The 20,343-nt window shown below is 56.1% G+C and overlaps 2 protein-coding genes and 1 long non-coding RNA gene across 4 annotated transcripts; 2 read left to right on the plus strand and 1 right to left on the minus strand.

Moving 5' to 3' along the window:
* The first annotated feature begins 4,090 nt into the window (after positions 1–4,090).
* Positions 4,091–7,887, plus strand: HOXA10 (homeobox A10). The gene is made up of 2 exons (XM_032872674.1): positions 4,091–5,100; positions 6,309–7,887. The coding sequence occupies exons 1-2, from the start codon at positions 4,134–4,136 to the stop codon at positions 6,581–6,583; spliced, it is 1,242 nt and encodes a 413-aa protein (XP_032728565.1). The 5' UTR covers positions 4,091–4,133; the 3' UTR covers positions 6,584–7,887.
* On the minus strand, positions 6,549–9,334 carry LOC116876491. Of its 2 annotated transcripts, none has more exons than XR_004384397.1 (2): positions 8,738–9,334; positions 6,549–7,654 (listed from the first exon to the last, which is right to left on the minus strand). It is a non-coding gene; the product is annotated as an uncharacterized LOC116876491 (long non-coding RNA). The 2 variants fall into 2 exon arrangements; XR_004384396.1 differs by lacking the exon at positions 8,738–9,334 and adding an exon at positions 8,018–8,327.
* Positions 9,335–12,202: 2,868 nt separating this feature from the next.
* HOXA9 (homeobox A9) lies at positions 12,203–15,196 on the plus strand. The gene is made up of 2 exons (XM_032872687.1): positions 12,203–13,660; positions 14,706–15,196. The coding sequence occupies exons 1-2, from the start codon at positions 13,084–13,086 to the stop codon at positions 14,942–14,944; spliced, it is 816 nt and encodes a 271-aa protein (XP_032728578.1). The 5' UTR covers positions 12,203–13,083; the 3' UTR covers positions 14,945–15,196.
* Positions 15,197–20,343: the final 5,147 nt, after the last annotated feature.

The following is a 20,343-nucleotide window of genomic DNA, read 5'->3' on the forward strand; positions in this document are numbered from 1 at the left end:
TCCCTGGAAATGTGGACATTCTTAAAGATGAATAAGAAAAGAATGTCATGGCTTTCAAAAAAAATGTCTCACCACACAGTAAATGTGAGAATCAGAGAAGTCCAGAATTCTTGTTAAAGGGGATATGTGAAAATAGAGTTTATTTTTCTTCTGTGGGGCCATAGCCCAACTCTACACCCAGTGGGAGAATTCTGAGCCTGGAAAGTCCTGAGAACGATTTCCAAATACAAACCGTTTACTGGCTATCCCCATCCCAGTACCTAGTATTTTTAAAAAGAGGTGGGGGTTTGGGGTAGTAACAGTTTGTTATTCTGGGTCGTTTGCAAGGGCCTACTCTGAAGGAGGAATCCACTATCCGGTGAAATGCAACGGTGAGCCTCGTCAAAGGGCTCATTCCACTGGCCTGGTGTTTACTTCAGCTCATAGCCACAGGGAGGAGAAACCGTTATCAACCCAGGTAGAAATCGGCGATATTTATTTCTAAATAAAACATGGGGGCTGCACATAATGGCTATACAGGCCTGGCTGAAGGAAGAAGGCACCGAGAGAGTTTTAGGTCAAAAGCATCCTGAGGGGGACAGAGAAATTCAGCAGCTGGGAGGCAGGGCGAAAGGGAGAGAGGGAAAGAAGGCAAATGGGCTGGAGGGAAGACAGTATTCAGGAGCCGACCCATGCTGCAACTGAACCGCTTTTCTTAATCTCTGGGGATGGGGAACCTCAGGAAAGCCCTGGCGATCGATAAACCGAATATTCTATTGCGGAAGTTAACACCTCGGTGTTACAGTCTGAGGAGTACGGAGCCTTGGGGGGCGGTCGGGGATGCTGGGAGCTCCAAGACTCGTTGAAAAGGCAGCAGAATCTAACTCGAGCTTCTGCTGCGCGGATATCTTCTCCTCCGAACCAGCTGCAGCAGGCCAGTCTGCATCCCAGGCACCACTGCAGGCCGAGGGTTCGCTGGTAACTCCGCCAGCCCTGGTGGGGGTGGGGCGGCGGTCCTGGGCCAGAGAGGAATTCTCATACCGGCCTACACACTCCTCATCATCCTCATCTTTTTTTTTTTTTTTAATCAAGAAACAACACAAACTCAACATCCCATTTGGTTTATTACAAGGGGAAAAAAGAGGTTGGAGAAAAACATTCAGCTTTCCCAAAGGTCAGTGAAGACCCAAGTGCCAATGCCATGGCCTGAGAGGCAGCAGCGGGCTTCCACCTCCTCTAAGTCCTCAGCCAAGGAGGCCTTCTTAAAGCAGATGCAGTACCAAACTGGCTTTTGTCACCTTGGTTGGCACCTGCGTGCTTTTGGATCCCATTCTGCCTAGAAGCCCATTTGGTCACCCTACAGGGCCTTGACCCAGCTGCGCCTGAGCTGCCTACAGCCCGGCACCCAGCTTGTCTTACCAGTCAAACTGACAGGGTTGCTGAATTCCTGAGAGTCCTGGAACATTCTGGAGGGCCCAAGGAGAAGGCTGTGAGGTGTCTATGAACTCCTTGAAAATGATGGGTCAAATTGTGGGAATGCCCAGATGTGCATTTTTCACAGGGTAAGAATCAGAGCTTGGCCTTAGCTTTTCCAAGTGGGGCCTTAACTTTCAAAAAGAAAGATAGGTTTAGATCACTAACTTTCATTTTATTTTCTTAGCCTCTAGCATCTCAAGCATTCTCTCCTATGGCCACTGTCCCTTCCTCTCCCAACCTACAGCCTTGGGAAGCCGTTTCTGTTTTTAGTGTGGAGAGAAACCAAATCCTGTCTCAAAGGGTCTGCCGGGTCATTCTTCTCAAGGACCCCTCTCCCGTTTTAGGGACTTACTTCACCCTCTACAGAGCTTTGATGATTGGCACGGACAAGTGCTTTGGGGCAAAGCCCCCTTCTCAGGCAGCCCTCGGTTCTGTGGCATTTCCCAGTAGCACTGTTGAGTTCAACAGTCCCAGTGCGTTTCACCCTCCCGGAGAGCTGGACAAGGACCAAGTCCATCCAGACAGGGGTCCTAGGTTTCCCTGCTCTGAAGCTTTTGCTTATTCAAGTTTGTTGGCCTCTGGGCCTAGCCAGGTTAAAATTTGCCATGGCCTTGTTCGCTAGAAGGAGGTGGGGATTGAAGGACTGTTTTGCATCTCTCCGCACAGACTTGATTTGGCTGCCGCTGCTTCTGCGGCCTCAAGATCTTGTTGAATTGGAGAGAACTGGTTCTCAGAGTCTCTGCCCTTCTCTCCCCCCTTTTTTTCCTCTCCCTCAGCCCTTCTCTCCTTCTGTCTCTCTCCATCTCCCTCCTCTCTACCTCGATGCCCCGTCCCTTCCCGCGGAGCCTGTCTCAGTGAGGCACAGACCAGCTGGGTGGAAGTGGGGGGAGTGCAGCGCAAGCCTTGCCGCGGGGCGCCAGGACGAGCAGCCACAGCAGGCAGAGACCGCAACCGCTTGCATCTTCAGAAGCCAGCGTCAGGGCTCTTCCGCCAGCTCTCCCGAGTACTCTCTCTGGGTCTTCTCAGGCTCGGCTTCCTTCTCAGACTGGGTTCACCATGGGAGGAACAAGACCAGGTGCCCGGCAAATCACCCGGGATGCGAGGGTCTTTCCCTGCTGTATGCAGAGGCCTGAGCAGTCTGCTTCCTGGGATCCCGGCGTTCAGCAGCCCCAGTCAAGGCCTCTGCGGGGGCTGGAGCTGGTGCGGCGGTGGGCAGGCCTGGGGCATCCTGAAGAGCTGTGGCCCACAGCCCTAGGGCACGGCGGCGACCTCCTGGGCTCCACTGGATCCGGCCGGAAAAGGTCGCATTTCCTGAGATAGGTCTGAGGCCCACATGGGGGCTAGCGCCCTGGGCCAGCAGTTTCCAGTTGACTAAGAGCGCGTTCCTACAGCCAGGGAAGAAGGAGGCTCTGGTGTCTGCTGCGCAAAGGGCCTGGCCTCCGAACGCTGCTATAACTGGGCCACGAGCCCAGCCCGGCCTTGCCCGGAATGGATTTCCTCACCGCGGGCCTCGTTAAAATGCGCACACCGCGGGAGAGAGGGCTGCCCCAGCCACGGGTTTGGAGGGGAGGGGGAAGAGAGGAGGGGACCGAGAGGCAGGAGTGTGGTGACGCTGGTTCTTGTCATAACCTCCTAGTGCATGCGAATGCCAAGGTTAAAGGGAGAGCTTGAGGCAGAGGTGTCCATCCATGGCCCCCTCCTCCAAGTTTCCCCCTCCAGGTCTTCGGGTCTCTGGTCAAACCAAAGACCCTGAAGAGCGATGTTTCCTTCACTTCCCTGAAACGGGGTATGAGCTTGGAAGATACCCAGGGGGATGGGGCTGTGGGGTGTCTGGATCTGGCTCTGACCTCTGAATAGGGGTGGGGGGAGTCTTTAGCCAAGGTTACCGGTTGCTTCTACCATCACCCCCCAACTCCTTTCAGCTCACCAGGGTCCACCGACAGGAGCTGCAGAGAAAGCAAGCCAGGTGAGCACACCAGAAGCCAAGATCCTAACTGGATCAACGACTGGCTGAGGAAGAGTGTAGAGGGCTGAGAAGCCAGGGCATTACATTTTGGGGAAAATTCTATGTGGGGTGCAAGAAAGAAGTGGCAATAGCCAGCTTCCACTGCGCGCTGGATCTCGGACACTCTAAAAGGTCTTGGTGGCCTTAGGGCCTGGTCTGTCACTTTTGGGAGACAGTTCCAGGTCCCGAGCTGAAAGGGAAGAGCCTGAGTTCCCAGCAGGTCCTCTTAGTGGTTAGAGTGCCCGGGGGGCTAGTGGCTGATTCTGAAACAAGAATGGGGAGCACCCAAGGCAGGCCGGGGTGCACACCATAAACACCCCACTTGTTAACTGCGCGGGGCCCTAGGGCCCTTCAAACAGACCCCGCAGGAGAGCTCACGTCCAAGCGTGGGCGGGGCTAGCCCAGGGGCCAGGCCCCCACTAGCCACGTTGGGGCAGCCCCCACAGCTCCTGGCCTTTGGGCCGAGGTATCGGGTGTGCGTCTCCCGGCCCATCAATACAGATTACATATTTATATCAATCGTGGGCTCAGAGGGCGCCCTCGGAGAGCGGCCCCGCGACTACGAAACCAAACTGGGAGTGGTCGCGCGGAAACTCTGGCTCAGGATTGGCTGTGGGCACCCGCCGCGGTGCGGGGGGATTGCTAATCGTATTCAGCATGTTTTGCACAAGAAATGTCAGCCAGAAAGGGCTATCTGCTCCCTTCGCCAAATTATCCCACAACAATGTCATGCTCGGAGAGCCCCGCCGCGAACTCTTTTTTGGTCGACTCGCTCATCAGCTCGGGCAGAGGCGAGGCTGGCGGTGGTGGCAGCGGCGCGGGGGGCGGTGGCGGCGGCGGCTACTACGCCCACGGCGGGGTCTACCTGCCGCCGGCCACCGACCTGCCCTACGGGCTGCAGAGCTGCGGGCTCTTCCCGGCTCTGGGAGGCAAGCGCAATGAGGCGGCGTCGCCGGGCGGCGGCGGCGGTAGCGGGGGCCTGGGTCCCGGGGCACACGGCTACGCGCCCGCGCCTATAGACCTGTGGCTGGACGCGCCCCGGTCGTGCCGGATGGAGCCACCCGAGGGGCCGCCGCCACCGCCACCACCTCCCCAGCAGCAGCCACCGCCTCCGCCGCAACCACCCCAACCCCCGCCGCAGGCCACCTCGTGCTCTTTCGCGCAGAACATCAAAGAGGAGAGCTCCTACTGCCTCTACGACTCGGCGGACAAATGCCCCAAAGGCTCCACCGCCACAGCCGAGCTGGCCCCCTTCCCGCGGGGCCCGCCGCCCGACGGCTGCTCCCTGAGCACCTCCAGCGGGGTGCCAGTGCCCGGCTACTTCCGCCTCTCCCAGGCCTATGGCACGGCCAAGGGTTACGGCAGCAGCGGCGGCGCGCAACAGCTCGGCGCCGGCCCGTTCCCCGCTCAACCCCCCGGGCGCGGCTTCGACCCGCCACCCGCGCTCGCCTCCGGCTCAGCGGATGCAGCCCGGAAAGAGCGAGCCCTCGATTCGCCGCCGCCCCCTACGCTGACTTGCGGCGGCGGCGGCGGGGGCTCACAAGGCGACGAGGAGGCGCACGCGTCGTCCTCGGCCGCAGAGGAGTTCTCCCCAGCCCCTTCCGAGAGCAGCAAAGCCTCGCCCGAGAAGGACTCCCTGGGTAAGCAGGGCGCGCCGAAGGGCCGCAGTCAGGCGGGCAGACAGGCAGACCCAGAGAAGGGAAAGAGCAGAGAGCCAGGAGTCCGCGCAGCGCCGGCCGGCCGGCCTTGGCCCAAGCTGCAGGCAGGCTGACCTTGTGAACTTGCTTTTTAATATTTGGGCGTGGGGACGCAGTAAAATTCATGTCCGGCTTAGCGCCCCACACCAAGACGTCTGCCACTCTGGCCTCAGCTCACTCCCATTGGGGGCGAGGGCATGGACGAGCAGCCCCTCTCTTGCGCTTGCCCTTCTCCGTGGCCCAGAGCACCCTAAGCCGTGGTCTGGGCCCAGCCTGCGAGGCGCGGCCCACGCGGGGGGAGGAGGAGGGAGGAAAGTGGCTCGCCCGCAGATAGCGCGGATGTTTGTAAGGCATCCAAAATAAGCAGCCGCCAGCATCAATAAATAAGCCCATTAACCGGCGAAGTTCGAGTTTACGATCCCCCAAGCTTTTTTCAAAGTTGCTGGAGGGGCGGGAATCCTCCTTGCGGGGAGAAGAAAAGGCAAATCCGGCACGGTCGCCGGGGCCCTGAGCTTAGAGTCAGAGAGGGGCCATTTCGCTTCCCCTGGAACTCCAAATCGCCCAGACTGCACGTCTCTGACTCCTGGAAAGACGTGACGGACGGCCCTTGACCTCGAATCAGTTTTTCGTCCCTTCCCCATGTCCCAACTATGTCCTTGTTCCTCTCTTCATTGGGCCTTCGGCAATCAGGGTACGGGAATGGGACAGCGCCACGCTGCCCGCCTCCCTTCCAAGTAAGCACCCATGCCCCCAGCCTGGGGGCTGCAGGAAATGCTTGTCTGCCTTGGGGCGAGAAGCACAGAAAGGCGTTAAGTTCAAGATATACAGCCTGCTCTCCCAGGCCGTTCAGTCTGCGAGCACCGGATAGCTTTGTGCTAAAACAGGTGTTTGGGGAAAAGTGGAAGAAAATGTAAACTGGGAGGGTAGGTACAGATTGGAGGCCCTCTCCATTTTGCACACACCCTTTGGAAGCACTGCTCTTCCTGAGCAAGCTAAAAGAGGTGTGTGTGTGTGTGTGTGTGTGTGTGCAAAACTCTCTCTGTGTGACTTAGGGCATCCCTCTTATCACAGAGAAGTCCCAGATTCACCCCTGCGCACAGCCTGGCCAGACCCTGATGTAACCTTCCCTTCGTTATTCTTTTAAACGCTAGGCAATTCCAAAGGCGAAAACGCAGCCAACTGGCTTACGGCAAAGAGCGGCAGGAAGAAACGCTGCCCCTACACCAAGCACCAGACGCTGGAGCTGGAGAAGGAGTTTCTGTTCAACATGTACCTTACTCGAGAGCGGCGCCTAGAGATCAGCCGCAGCGTCCACCTCACGGACAGACAAGTTAAAATCTGGTTTCAGAATCGCAGGATGAAACTGAAGAAAATGAACCGAGAAAACCGGATCCGGGAGCTCACAGCCAATTTTAATTTTTCCTGATGAAGCTCCAGGCAACGCCGATTTTTCCCGCTGCCAGAGAGCCGTTCTCCTCCCTCTGTCTTCGGCCTCTGCCCAGGAACTCGCACCTGTGCCGGAGTCCCACTCCTCCCTCCCACACTCGCCATCTCGCTGGCCGTCACATCTGTGCAGGGCTGGTTTGTTCTGACTTTTTGTTTCTTTGTCTGTTTGCTTGGTGCTGGTTTACTTGTTTTCTGGGGGAAAAAGCCATATCGTGCTGCATTTCTATAGAGAGAAATATTATCCTCAAGTGTTGAGTGGTGACTGGGCTGGTTTGCTGTCTCGGGGTTCCTCTGCTGGAAATGGCTCCTGTCCTCCCGGTGGAGCTGGTTTCCTGCGGGGGCGGGCAAACCTAGCCGGAAGGCCGAGGTCCCATTGAAGGCGCTGAGGTGTCTGGCCTGAGGTCAATGGTGCAAGGAGCCGCCACCGGGCTCGCCTGCCTGGAGTGCTGGGCTGTGTTTAATCAGGGGACATAGGCCCCTGGGTTTCTTTTTTCTTTCTTTCTTTCTTTCTTCCTTGGCAAAAAGAAGGGCTTGCAAGCATGGACATGCAGGCTGGCAAAAGGGCTTGGCTTTGGCTGATTAGAAAATTGAGAGTCATAACGAGTAATCTTTCCTTCCTCTGTAAGATATCCCAGCTTTAAAAGGGAGGGGAAAAAAAGAAAGAATGACCAAGAGAAGGAAACTTCTCTTCCAGTTTGTGTAGGGTCTTGCATTGTGGGACTAAATTATTTCACTTACCTCTGAATTTTCATATCCTTCTAGCTGTAGATAAATAACCTAATATAGTTTTGTTTATGCGTGCAGATTTAGTGGGGTTTTTTTGGTCATTAAATAATTGTTACCACTGGTAACACGACAAGCACACCACAATTCTCCCTATCTTGTGGAGAGTTTTCTTTCTCATTTTCTTTTTTCTTCTTCCTCTTTTATATTTTCCTTCCTAAAATTCACAGAATCCGAGGAGGGCTGGGCAAGCGGAATAGACTAGAGAAGGGAGACATTGTTTGGGTTTCCTTTATACTGTGAAGTTACATGCATAAAAGGGTCAAACCTGTAGGTGCAGAAAAAGAAAAATTATAAATACAAATCTGTATAAATGTCTATTATTATGAAAAATTGCCAATCTTGTTTTATGCAAATGCATTCTATCGTTATTATAAATGTTAGTTCTAGCTCTATTTACGTCTAATCTTAAATCAGAATAAATTAATATTGTAATGCTGCTGTGCGTGGAAAAAAGACGATGTTTATGTTCTTATAGAAGAATAAAAGCTGTGGAATGAAGCTTTTTAAATTTTACCTCTTTTTTTTACTTCTTATCTTCACCTTCCACTTTATCCCGTTCACCACTTTTACAACAGGAGGACTAGCCCGCGCCCCCTGCAATTACTTTAGGCATCTATTTAAATATTACCTAGACGGTCGTAATTTGTCTGGGCCCTATAGCCCTGGTGCCGTAAGGTTTGTCGGCTTTTGTTCAGTTTTATGACTTGCTAGTATATCTGGATTGTGGCTGTCTTGGACCAGTGGTTTCAGTTGAGAGGGGAGCTGCATAGACAGAGGAAGCCAAACAGGATTTCTTTCGGGAGCCCCAGGGAGGCTCGCAGACGCCGGTTGTTTTGCGGGTCCCCTGGTCTTAGATGACCCCCAGCCTAGGAATCCGGGGAGCAGGCTGGGCCCAGAGAGCGTCAATAGCGTCCGCGGCAGCGGTTAGGTAGACTGCTGCGGGCTGCAAGCCCCCCTCCCCCAGCACGGCCTCCCCCACCTGGTCGCCCTCCGCGGGGCCACGCGTTTCCTGCTCGCGGGAGGTGGGGGGGAGGGCGACGGCAGGGGGAGGGGGCGCGGGAGCGCGCGCCCCGGCTGGCTGGCTGGCTGGGAGGGAGAGAGGGGGAGAGCGAGCCGCGGGGAGCGAGCGCCGGAGGCCGAGACCAGACTGGGAGCCGGGCTCGGGGCCGTCCCTGGCGCTTTCGAGTCACTCAGGGTCGCCGCCGCTTGGCGCCGGCTCGCCGAGAAGCGGGATTTGGGAAACCAGCACGCACACCGCTCGCTCTCCTTTCTTCTCGCTTTTCCCTCTCCTTCCATTTTCCTCTCTCTCCTTTGCCTTCTTTCCCCCTCTCTCCCAGGTTTACCTTACCGGGGTCCGGTGGCTTCTCCCGCCGCGATGCCTTAGCGGCAGCGGGGAACACACAGTGGCAGCGCGGGCGCAGGTTGGCAAGGGGCCGGGCCGGGCGCGATCGCAGGGTTCTCCCTTGGCTGCGGCGGTGGCGGCGGCGGTGGCGGCGGCGGCGGCGGCGGCGGGCGAGGCAGCCCCGCGCTGGCAGCACGAGAACTGGTCGGTGATTTAGGTAGTTTCCTGTTGTTGGGATCCACCTTTCTCTCGACAGCACGACACTGCCTTCATTACTTCAGTTGAAATCGTCTCCAGGTACCTGTGCGCGCGGGGGCCGGGCCGGGCGGGGCATCCGGGCCCTGGTCGTGCCAGGCCTGCGGTGGCAACCTCGGCTTTTCCCGCGCAGGAGCCTCGTCCCTGCCTCCTTCTCAGCGCTTTGCCAAGCTGTTGGCCGCAATCCCCATCCCCACCTGGCCTCGAGCAGGTATGATCAGGTTAGCTGCTCCCCGGCGGACGCCAGGGGCGTGGTAGGAATTCTGGGCCCGAGCCATTCAAGGTCAGGGGCACACGCTCCCATTCTGGGCCTTCCCCGACTCCAGGCCATTCTCCTGCAAGGCTGGGACACAACCAGCCCTAATCCAGGGTAGAAGATCAGGAAAGATCCCCTTGAGAGACTCAGACTAAACTAGGAGGGACAGGCTGCAAAGGCGCTGGGATACTGGCCTTGTCACTTACCCTTCTCTCTGTAAGCCGCCCTCTGCTCCCAGGAGTCGCTTTTGACTCTTTGCTTCCTTCTTTTCTTCCCTCCGTTCTTCCTCTTTCTTCCTTTTCTTTATCCTTACCTTTACGTCTTCCTTCTTTCTTTCCTTCCGTTCATTTGTCTTTCATCTTGGGTCTCTCTGTGCCCAGTTTTCTATCTCCACTTCCTGTCCTCCCATCTCTTCCTCCGAGAGGGACCCAGGGCTGGCTGGGGAGAGTCTGGGACGGGGGTCTTACTTATTTATTTTTTTTCTGCGTGCTCAAGTTGTGGCCGGAATCTGCCAAGGAAGGGCTCGAGTGGGACAGCTGTCGGGGGCTGTGGATCTGGGCCTTGTGTGCCGCTGCAGAGACAAGGCCTCGGTTATGATCACGACCGGATGGCGGCGGCCTTGCGTTCTTACTCCGCGGGTCGGCAGCCACAGCTTATGAGATCTGATTAGGGGGCATTCGCGCCGTTTTTGTGTGCCCACACAGAGGGCAAGGAGGCCTTTGCTGGCCTCACTGGGCACCTGAGGCTAGGGCCTCGGTTGAGGCCCAGCCAGGTTCTATAGAGCCTGGCCACGCAGGGAATCCCGCCTGGAAGCTACCTCCGCTTTCCTCCAGCCTGCCGGTCCCAACTCTGGCTTTAACCGCGCGGCAGGGGAGCAGCGCTAGGGCAAAGAACGGTTGCTTGTTTGCCTGTAGCCTCTATCAGGTTCAGAGTCTGTTAGAAATGGCATCCTTGTGCCGGTGGGTACTGGAGAAAGGGACCCTTCCAGCTCCAGTCTGTTTCAAATATAATAGGGGAAAGAAATCTTAAATTCCACAACCATTGTATTACAAACTTGAGCCCTCATTCCAAGTTGTAGTCCACCGTTGGAAGCCAGATGAACCATTCTTGCTACCAAACTGAAAACAACTTTCATCCCTCCCTGTCTCCCAAACACGCACACACGCACACGCTGACTTCAGACTCATGCCCACCAAGCTGGGCTTCCCTTCCCAGCTCTGTCTCCAGCCCTGGAACTGTTTCCATCGCTCTGTTATCTGAAAGGCCAGCACACGGCTCTCCCCTAAACTCCTCTGTGCCATTTTCCAGACCAGAGAATTGGATTTATTTTGGAGGCCAAGGTTTTAGAACTCTCAGGCGAAAAGAGGCAGTTTTTGTAATTACATCTATTTATTTTTTAAAATATACACACACAGTCCCTTTCATTTCCAAAATAAAATCTGACTCAAAAGCTTGACTCCTTTCTCCCCAAATCTTTGGGCAGAAGATGGGTCCAATTAGGTTTTTCTGATTTTTCTCCCCTCTTAGGCACCAGTAAGGCCTGCTTAACATTCAGGGCCTGCTAATTATGTGGTGACTGTCCTATTCTGGGGGGCTAAGGTTATTTAAACAGACTTTTCATTAAAAAAATACTAATACTAATTTAAGGCTTCTCTGAGCAAAAAAGTTGAATTGCAAATAGGTCAGTCCAGCCTGTTCTCAGACAATTACAATGAGGAGCGAGGTCTCCTCCTGAGTTAGTACTTCTTAATGAAAATCTCAGAGGCACCGCGAACTGCCCAATATTTGGGACAGGCCGGGATGCGATGGGGGTGGGGATAAGGCAGAGGAATTTACTGGGAAAGGAAAATATTATGGGGGAGGAGGCTAAGGCCACCAGGACCAGCCACGTCGTCGGGAGTTCACTGTGTCGGCCACTTCCCTCTTCCGGCGAGAGCGGATAAAGGGGAACCCGGCTGGTCTCCGCCAGGCTTCGCAGCCTCGCTCTCGGGGAGAGCCCGGCATTTGAGGGTCCCCGTCCGGGATAGGGATGTATCAGGGTTTGGGGGAGGATTACTGGAACTGCTGGGTAGGATGAAGCCAGAAAAAGAGATGGAAGCGCCCTCGTCGCCCGCCCTCGCCGCCAGGGGAGTGGGCTAATGAGAAACACACTCTTGCAGGAACAGTGTTCACACGTGAATTTAATTACCCCGTTTTTAGGAGTCGCTGCTTTCCGTTCGGATTTGGGGTAGGTTTTTTCTTCCAACTAACAGAGGCCGCGAGGCCTTTTCATTTAACCCAGAAAGACTCGAAAATGGGTAAGAAATACCTTCCCCCATGTGGCCAAGCCAAGGAATGGGATTAAAGTCAAAGCCCCCGTGCCCTGTGCCCCTCCCCGTTTTAATTTCTAGCCCTGGACTTGAGCGGCGGTCGCCTAGCTTTGGGCCTTGTAACCTTGTTGAGCCGTCCGGCCTGGTGAAAACCGAGGCGGGGCCCGGGGCGGTGGCCGGAAAGAAAGGAAGGAAGGAGCCCTGAAGAACTCATACTGGGCCCCGAGGCCAGCGGCTCTTGCGCGGGCCTCCGAGCTCCTGGAGCCGCGCGGTCTCTTGGGCGGGACTGTTCTCGCGAGCCGATCTCGTCTTCCACGGAGGCCGCCTCGTGTTTTTTTCGCAGCTCTGGTTTGGGGAGTGCGACAAAGCTCGCAGAGCTCAGCGTGAGGGCCTCCGAGGTCGGGGCACGGTGCTGGGTGGCCCGCTGCGTTCGCCTGGGTGTCGTGATTCCTAGCTGAGGCCCGTAGGGTTGTAGGGCTCGGGGTTGGGGGGGGCGCGTGTGCGCGGGGTCGGAAGCGAACCCGCAGCACAACCAGGACCTCAAGCCGTTCGGCTCAGGGACAGCCGGCTGCTCCCCGGTGGGGCGCTCGCTGGAGGTTCAGCGGCGACGCTGGGAGCTAGCTTCCCGGGCGCCCTGGAATCCAAAGGGGGCAGATCTCGGGCCCCACAATAGGCGGTGCCCTCTGGGAATCCTGTCCGTGCCCAGCGCGCTCGGACAGGGGCGGGTGGTGGCTCCCTTTGGGAAGGATGCTGCGTTGAATTTGACTTTTCGCGGCCGGCCCGGGGTAAACTCTCATCTCCGGGGACGGCAGGAATTATTTACAGGGAGCTCGCCAACCGAACACAACAGTCTAATTTAACCTTTCCAAGTCCTCGTAAATTTTTACAGCCGGGAACCACGGCGAAGCAAACGAATCTGTTGGTCGTTCCCGACTTCCCACCAGCCCGTGTGGCTTCTGAAACAATAACTCCTTATGAAATATCATAAATATAGATTTAAGTACAGTAGAGCGAGAATGCGATTTGGCTGCTTTTTTATGGCTTCAATTATTGTCTAATTTTATGTGAGGGGCTCCACCGGCCGCACTCGCACGCGGGACCCGCGCCTCGCTGATGGCGTGATTAATTGTGATATAAAATAGTCCGCTTAAGAAGTGTGTGTCTGGTGGCGGCGGTGGGAGGGGAGGGAGTACAGAGGCAAGGCCAGATTTGATCTTTTAATCTTCGTTGGCCACAATTAAAACAAACCCGATCGTGGAGCGCCGCGATCCCTTTGCATAAAAACATATGGCTTTTGCTATAAAAATTATGACTGCAAAACACCGGGCCATTAATAGCGTGCGGAGTGATTTACGCGTTATTGTTCTGCCGGGCGGGCACGTGACGCGCGCGGCCAATGGGGGCGCGGGCGCCGGCAACTTATTAGGAGACTGTACTTCTCCCCCCCCCTGGTGCCACCAAGTTGTTACATGAAATCTGCAGTTTCATAATTTCCGCGGGTCGGGCCGACCGGCCAGGCACGGGGCACAGCGATGGCCACCACCGGGGCCTTGGGCAACTACTACGTGGACTCGTTCCTGCTGGGCGCCGAGGCCGCGGACGAGCTGGGCGCGAGCCGCTACGCGCCGGGGGCCCTGGGTCAGCCTCCGCGGCAGGCCACAGCGCTGGCGGAACACCCCGACTTCAGCCCGTGCAGCTTCCAGTCCAAGGCGGCGGTGTTCGGCGCCTCATGGAACCCGGTGCACGCGGCGGGCGCCAATGCGGTGCCCGCCGCGGTGTATCACCACCATCACCACCCTTACGTTCACCCCCAGGCGCCCGTGGCGGCGGCGGCCCCGGACGGCAGGTACATGCGCTCCTGGCTGGAGCCCACGCCCGGCGCGCTCTCCTTCGCGGGCTTGCCCTCCAGCCGGCCTTATGGCATTAAACCTGAACCACTGTCCGCCAGAAGGGGTGACTGTCCCACGCTTGACACTCACACTTTGTCCCTGACTGACTATGCTTGTGGTTCTCCTCCAGTTGATAGAGAAAAACAGCCCAGTGAAGGCGCCTTCTCCGAAAACAATGCTGAGAATGAGAGCGGCGGAGACAAGCCCCCCATCGATCCCAGTAAGTGTCTCCTCCCTTCAGACCGGCCGCCGCCTCCACGCCGGCCACCAGGATCTGCCAGCCCTTCAGCTTTCTCTTGAACCTGCTTCGCCTGCGCTGCGAGCCTCTTGAGCAGGGGCCGGGAACCAGAAGTTGCTGTTTAGGATGCCTCGGATGGGGCCCCAACTCCAGAGAGCAGTGACAAGCTGGCTGCCGGGTTCAGGGGGAGGGGAGGTGGCTGCAGCCGGGAGAGAGGGGGCGGGGCGGGCGCTGCCGGCCAAGCCAAGACCAGCCGCCCCTCTCCCTGGCTGTCCGGTACCAGGACAGCAGTACTTTGGACCGTTCTTCGAAAGCAGCTCGGCAGAGAGAATCTTTTGTGCGGCTAGACTGTCCTGGAGCCTGGAGCGGTGGCAGCAACTGCAGCCTAGACACTGAAGAAGACAGCGATCCCCTCCACTTCTTGCCTTCAGCCAGTGGCGGCGTATGTCCTGCCCAAGATGAGGCTGTAGGCGACCGGGCCACGGCGGTCCCCATGCCAGATTATTCACATAAACTGGAGAAGTGATCAACATCCTTGGGGCGCCTAGGGGCGCCATCCAGGGAGTCAAAGAAGGAAAGGGGAAAGTAGAAGGAAAGGTGGGAAAGGGAGGATACAGAGAGAGAATGTGTGTTAGTGCGGGGGAGAAGAGAATATTAATGTTACAGGAACACAGGGCAGCGTGCTGTCCCCCTGCCTGGCAAGAAGAGGATCTATTTCTAAATTTCCATCCTTGTACAGTGTACAGAGAGTGGAAAGAAGGAGAGGAAAAGGACAGGAGGACAGAGGAGAGAGGAGGGTCTCGTAAGGGAGGGGGAAGCCAAGATTTTACTGCGTGCAATTGTGAGTGACCGTTCCTCCGTCTGTCTGCCACGATTCCATTGTGTACGGGTTCTGCAGCCTTTCCCTCACCGATTCAGCAGCGTCCCATACTTTGGCCGAAGACCCTAGGAGGTTCCCCCGCCCCCAGTGGAGGGGGGACGTAGGTGCTTCTCCTCTTTCTAAATCCCCTGTCTGTCTCCTTCGCAGGCAACCCGGCAGCCAACTGGCTCCACGCACGCTCCACGAGGAAGAAGCGCTGTCCCTACACCAAGCATCAAACCCTGGAGCTGGAGAAGGAGTTTCTGTTCAACATGTACCTCACCAGGGACCGCAGGTACGAGGTGGCCCGGCTGCTCAACCTCACCGAGCGGCAGGTCAAGATCTGGTTCCAGAACCGCAGGATGAAAATGAAGAAAATCAACAAGGACCGGGCAAAAGACGAGTGATTCAACTGAGTTCATTTAGAAAAGAGAGAGTGAGCCAGGGAGAAAGAGAAAGGACTGCCCGATCCCTCTCCCGCCCTTATTCAACCCCAGCGTCCACCACCCCGACCATCCGGCACAAAGCAGCTCTAAACTCCAGGCCTCATCTCCCCCTCGAAAGCTGGGCTAAGGCTGGCTTCCCCCTGCCCCCCAGCCTGCTGCTTTGATGGAGGAGGTATTGTAAGCTTTCCATTTTCTATAAGACGGAAACAAACAAACAAACAAACAAACAAAAAATGGTGGGGGGGGGATATTTTCGCTGATGCCTGTGTGTGCTAGCTTGTATATATTTAAAAAAAAAATCTACCTGTTCCTGACTTCAAAGAAATAAACAACAACAACAACAAAAAAATACTACCTTTTTCTAATGCACAACTGTTGATGGCGGGCTGTATAGTTTTTAGACTGTGTAGTTAATTTAATTTGCTCTTTGTGCGGCAGAGCGATCTGCCCAGATACTTGAACACTGTGTTTTATTGTGGTAATTATGTTTTGTGACTCAAACTTCTGTGCTGGGTGACACACCCGTTGTGATTGTGAGCGCTTAGAATTCAATTTCAACTCAGGTTGTTGCTAGGGGAGAAAAATAGTTGCGTAGAGTATAGCTCTGTATGGAACATGTCTTCTGTATGACTAGGCTGTTCACCTTGGATTGTAAACGAGCTGTAAGGATTTCCCAGTGAAATAAAATTTTAAAAGAAAGAAAGTGTTCTCCAGGATGCATAAATTCATGGTTTCCTCCTCTTTGGAAATGTGGGCATTTTCGTCTCTACCCGTTCTATAGACCTGTCTTGTTCATTGTATATATAATCCATATATTAAAGAAAAAAGTTATCAGACAAGCTTGAATATTGTTTTTGCACCGGATGAACATTGAGGAAATTTGGAGCTATACATATGTGCAGAAGGTTACTACCTATGGTTTACATTTAATTTTAATCGGGGGAAAAATGAATGCTTATTGTAATGGAGTTAATTTTATTGATAATAAATTATACACTATGAAACCGCCACTGGGCTACTGTAGATTTGTATCCTTGATGAATCTGGGGTTTCCATCCGGCTGGACATACACTGTATATTTTGCAATAGTTACCTCAAGGCCTACTGACCAAATGTTGTGTTGAGATGATATTTAACTTTTTGGCAAATAAAATATATTGATTCTTTTCTATTTATTGCGGGTCAGCTCTTTGCACCTTTTTCTCTGGGATAGGGGAGCTTGGGTAGTGTCTCTGGGTGGGGGCCGGGCCTGGGGGGAGGAGGCAGAATCTCGATTTTTCCGTTTCACCGCCGGCGGGCTCTCGGATCGGGAACCTGCCGCAGCCAGCCGCGCTCCCACTCCCGCCGGCTGCCTGGCGGCGCAAGCAACGGAGCCAGCCTGGGCAACGAGGGGCGGCGAGGCCTAGCTCCCGGCTTTGACCTGTCCCATTTGCGGGGAGGCCGAGAGGCCTTCGAGGAGCCGCGCTGGGGTCTCCGGTCCCGTTGGCCAGTAGCAGCGAAAGGCCACCCTTTCATCTTGGCGCCCAGAGATATTTCCCGAAGCCCGGTCCACTGAGATCCCCGAGGCCTTCCCCTGGCATGGGGCGGGGAGTGTGAGGGCAGGAGCGACGGGGAGTTGAAGGACCAGCCTCCCGAAGAGCCTCCAAGGAGGGAAACGAGCCCTGCTGCCCCGACGCGGCCGCCAGGAAGGACATCTGGGGACTCTCAGGGACTGAAGTCTTGCACCCCCGCACCTCAGCGTCCTGTCGGGACCCAGGAGATTCTGGGTTCTGTACCGCACTCCCCTCCCGAGCACCCCTCCTGGCAGAGGCAGGGCCTAGGCAGCCGGCGACCTGGAAGCGCCATAAAAGCAAATGAGGGCTGTTGCCGTTTATGGGGTGTAAAGGGCTGCGGGGGGAACGGCCACAACTTCGGAGGCCCAAGCGCCTTATAGATGTGGCCAGAGGGTTCAGCCTAATCTCCCCCCTTTTCTTTTCTCCCTCGCCACGCCCTCTCCCCACCACCCCGAGACTGCTGGAAAGTTATCTGAGTTCCGATGTCTAAAGGGGGAACCAGGACGCCCGGGGATGGGTCTTTCCCTTACCCCTACCCCCACCCCGCCGTCAGGTTGGGACGCCCTCTGTTGTTGCAGACAGAAGGAACTTCAAAGAATGGGCAGTAAGGGTGTGCCATAAAGGCCGGGTCTGCGAACTGTCTGGAATTCGGCCCTTAATGAGTTTACAACTGTCCAGCCCCAATTAAGATTTTCCACCAAAGCCCTTTCATTTGTTTGCTCTGTCTGCACCGATAAAGCGGCTGCGGAAACAACTCTTTTATGGGCACTGCGCTCTCGGCAGCGTAGATTCCGGGCTCCACGCACACCCGCCCCCAGGGACGCGGCTCTGGCCCAGCTTTGGGAGTGGGGCGCGGGGCCCGCCCGGGCGGCTGACGAAGTTCAGGCCGGGGAGCGGGGGCCGCAGTGCAGAGATTCGGCCAGCAGATGGCAGTATGGCTCCACGCAAGTGGCGCCCGGGCCGCCATCTCCCGCCGCCGCTACCCTGGGAAGTTCCTAAGATGTCGACTTGACGCTAGCCTTTCTCGAATGGGAGCCCCAGATTTGAATGAACTGCGGTCGTATATTTTCTTTGCTGCTCAGGCCGGGCCGGAAACCTCGCTGGGAAACAAGCAAGCGGTGTTGCTCGCCCGACCTGCACCGCTCCCACCCCCTTTCCTCTCCCGGGTTCCGGAGGCCTAGCGCGGCGTGGCTGCAGCCGTCCGGCGGCTGCGGGGCTGTAGCTCCAGGCGCGGGCGTGACTCTAGGGTCACCGTTCCCAGGCCGGGACAAGCCTTGGGGCAGCGCGACGCTCGGAGAACTCGGCTGACCAGCGGACAAACAAGGACTAAGGCCTAGAGCCCCGGGACTTGGTGACCCCCCGGAGGGGGTGCAGAGGGCGCCTACGTTGGTCAAGGGTCCTGCGGCAGGCGGGGGAGGGCGTGCTCCCTAACGCTGCGCCCCGGTACGAGGCCCGGTGAGCCAGCACCCGCAGAGGAGCCAGGACCCCAGGACCCGGCCGCCTCGAATAAGCGGCAGTAAAACGAGGTGGTGGAAAATCGGGGGCAAAGGCATTCTTGGTGACTTTCTAGTGTGGGTTTGGCGGCTGAATTGCCCGGGATGGGGAAATCCCTGGGAGCTCACCAGGGGCTGCTTTGATTGTTCTAAAATAAATACAACGTTTAAAATAATTATGATAACATCCTAGCTCCAGGACAGGAATTCGCTTTCCTTGCTTTCTCTCGCCACCGAATTTCCTTGGCAGTGGAGCTGCTCAGGCTGCTCTGGTTTCCCGTGTTCAGGAGGCCAGGAGGAGGGAGGGGACCCCAATTTAGGCCCAGCCTATCCTGGACCCTAAGCGGGGAACACGCCCCGGAACCTTCCAGGAGGCGGCCACGAGTGCGGGTGCGAGGATCAACCCCTGGTGCAAAATGGTTTCAGAGGGAAAACGCAAAGCAAACAGAACCTATGGAAGCACCCCGGAGCCCTGTGAACACGCCATGCGGTGTATTTATTTGGGTTGTAATAGTCTCTGCCAAGCCCACAAAATGTTTACAACCTGCGTCTCCACGCTGTAAACGCTGTAAAACTGGGGACTGGATTTTGGTTGACAGATCTCCTGAGTGTTTTCCCCTCTTGCTCTCTCTCTCTCTTCCTCCCTCCCTCCCTTTCCTTCCCTTTCCTCCCTCTTTCTCCGTTTATATACACAGGTTGGTATTGCAGACACACGTCTTCATTATATATCCCTATATAACACAATATTTCACAGCGTCTGATTGTAAGGGTTTTAGAGCTTCCCCTAGAGCCGCCCTGGTCATGCATCCAAGCTGCAGATAAAAAGCTCAATTTATGTAACTATGAGTAAATGGCGAAGGAGCAGATCGGTGGCGGCCGCTTCTCTCCACCGATTTCGGAGGCTTCAGGTAGGTGCCGGCCGGCTGGGATCTCAGAGGCTTCATGGACTGCCACGCCGGGCCTCCCTTGCCCTTGGCCGGCCGATCGCTGGGGAGGTGGTTCTCCTGACTCGGCTGCCTGGGAAGCGCTTCCCCATTAGCTGCGCAGACAACCCCCGCCCCGCCTTAGCCCCAGCTCCTTTGCACTCGTCGGGCATGGATGTGTTCCCGCGTCGCGACGGGGGACCGCACAGTGACTGAAGAACCGTGCGCCACCCGTGCGAGGGGCGCGGCTGGAAACGTTTAGAGAAGCAAATCGCCAGCGGCCAGACTGGAAACAGGCTCCCTTCGCTTTCCCGGGGCTGGGCTTGTATTCTTATCTGAGTTTAAATATTGAGCACTATTTGGTAACAAGAAGCAAGGGAAACACATTGTGCTTGGTAGGTAGGAAACCCGCTCTGGGAGAGCGGTGAGAAAGATGTCTTTATGTAAAGATAGCTCGGCTGGTTAGAAACCCGGCCGCACGTGCCTGCTCCAGGCTGATCATCAACGAGCATTTCTATGAATATTATCACATATAACCCAGTGCATTTGTGTCTTTTCAGCCAAATAGGTAGGAAACCAATGGCTCGAGAACACGCGATTAAGGAGGCCTTACTGAAAGCCTGGCTCTGTCTGGCCTTTTCGTTTTAAAACCCCGCCAGGAAGGCAGGAGGAAACACAGAAGCCCAGAAACGAACGAAAGGATTCGGCACCCGCGGGACTCGGCCCAGTTGTCTGACTTGGGCATAGAAAGGCTGAGGCCTTGCCGGCAGTATCCGGACTCTCTTTGGCCCAAGCGAAGGGGCAGCGCGCCCCGCTAGAACCGTTTGGACCTGCACCGGACAAAACCCAAGCAGGGATGAGCCTGTGGCTTGGGGTCCCAGCCGCAGTGTTCCTTCCCGCGCTCCCAGAACCCTGTCTCCCACTTGGTCTGGGTCATCTCACTTCGGGACAGGTTTTACTTAAAACGCCATCGCTGTCGGCCGCTCTAGCCGCCGGAGTCTAGACAGACGGCGGCGGCGGCGGCGGCAGGGCCGCGTCTTTCTCTTTGCATCTTGCTCTGTGTCACCCGGGGAACAATTTATTGGTCTAAAGCTAATTCCGCCTCTTTGATCTCCTGGCTTTCTTGCTTGCTTCGTCTTCCTTTAACTTTTTTAGGTTTTTATTTCCTGCCCGAAAGCGATGCTATTTGGAATATTTAGTTTTTCTTCCCTACCCGTGTTACAGCCTCCATTCCCCAACTGAGACATGCTATCATCTTGATCCTCCATAAAGAGCATCCCAGGTTATTGTCCCCCCCCCACACACCTACAGCCCCTGTGTCCCCAGGGGAAACCAGCAGGCTCCCACCTGCCCGGACAGCCCCCCCATCTCTCCACCCACGCCCATGGGCA

This window comes from Lontra canadensis, unplaced genomic scaffold, assembly GCF_010015895.1.
Source record: "Lontra canadensis isolate GAN:19392208 unplaced genomic scaffold, GSC_riverotter_1.0 scaffold2, whole genome shotgun sequence".
Classification (NCBI taxonomy): domain Eukaryota; kingdom Metazoa; phylum Chordata; class Mammalia; order Carnivora; family Mustelidae; genus Lontra; species Lontra canadensis.

Excerpts from the sequence above, each read along its gene's own strand:
- HOXA10 (XM_032872674.1), top strand. The coding sequence starts at position 4,134 with ATGTCAGCCAGAAAGGGCTATCTGCTCCCTTCGCCAAATTATCCCACA. Across the intron at positions 5,101-6,308 it reads GCCCGAGAAGGACTCCCTGG|GCAATTCCAAAGGCGAAAAC; the intron begins GTAAGCAGGGCG and ends TTTAAACGCTAG.
- HOXA9 (XM_032872687.1), top strand. The coding sequence starts at position 13,084 with ATGGCCACCACCGGGGCCTTGGGCAACTACTACGTGGACTCGTTCCTG. Across the intron at positions 13,661-14,705 it reads CAAGCCCCCCATCGATCCCA|GCAACCCGGCAGCCAACTGG; the intron begins GTAAGTGTCTCC and ends TCTCCTTCGCAG.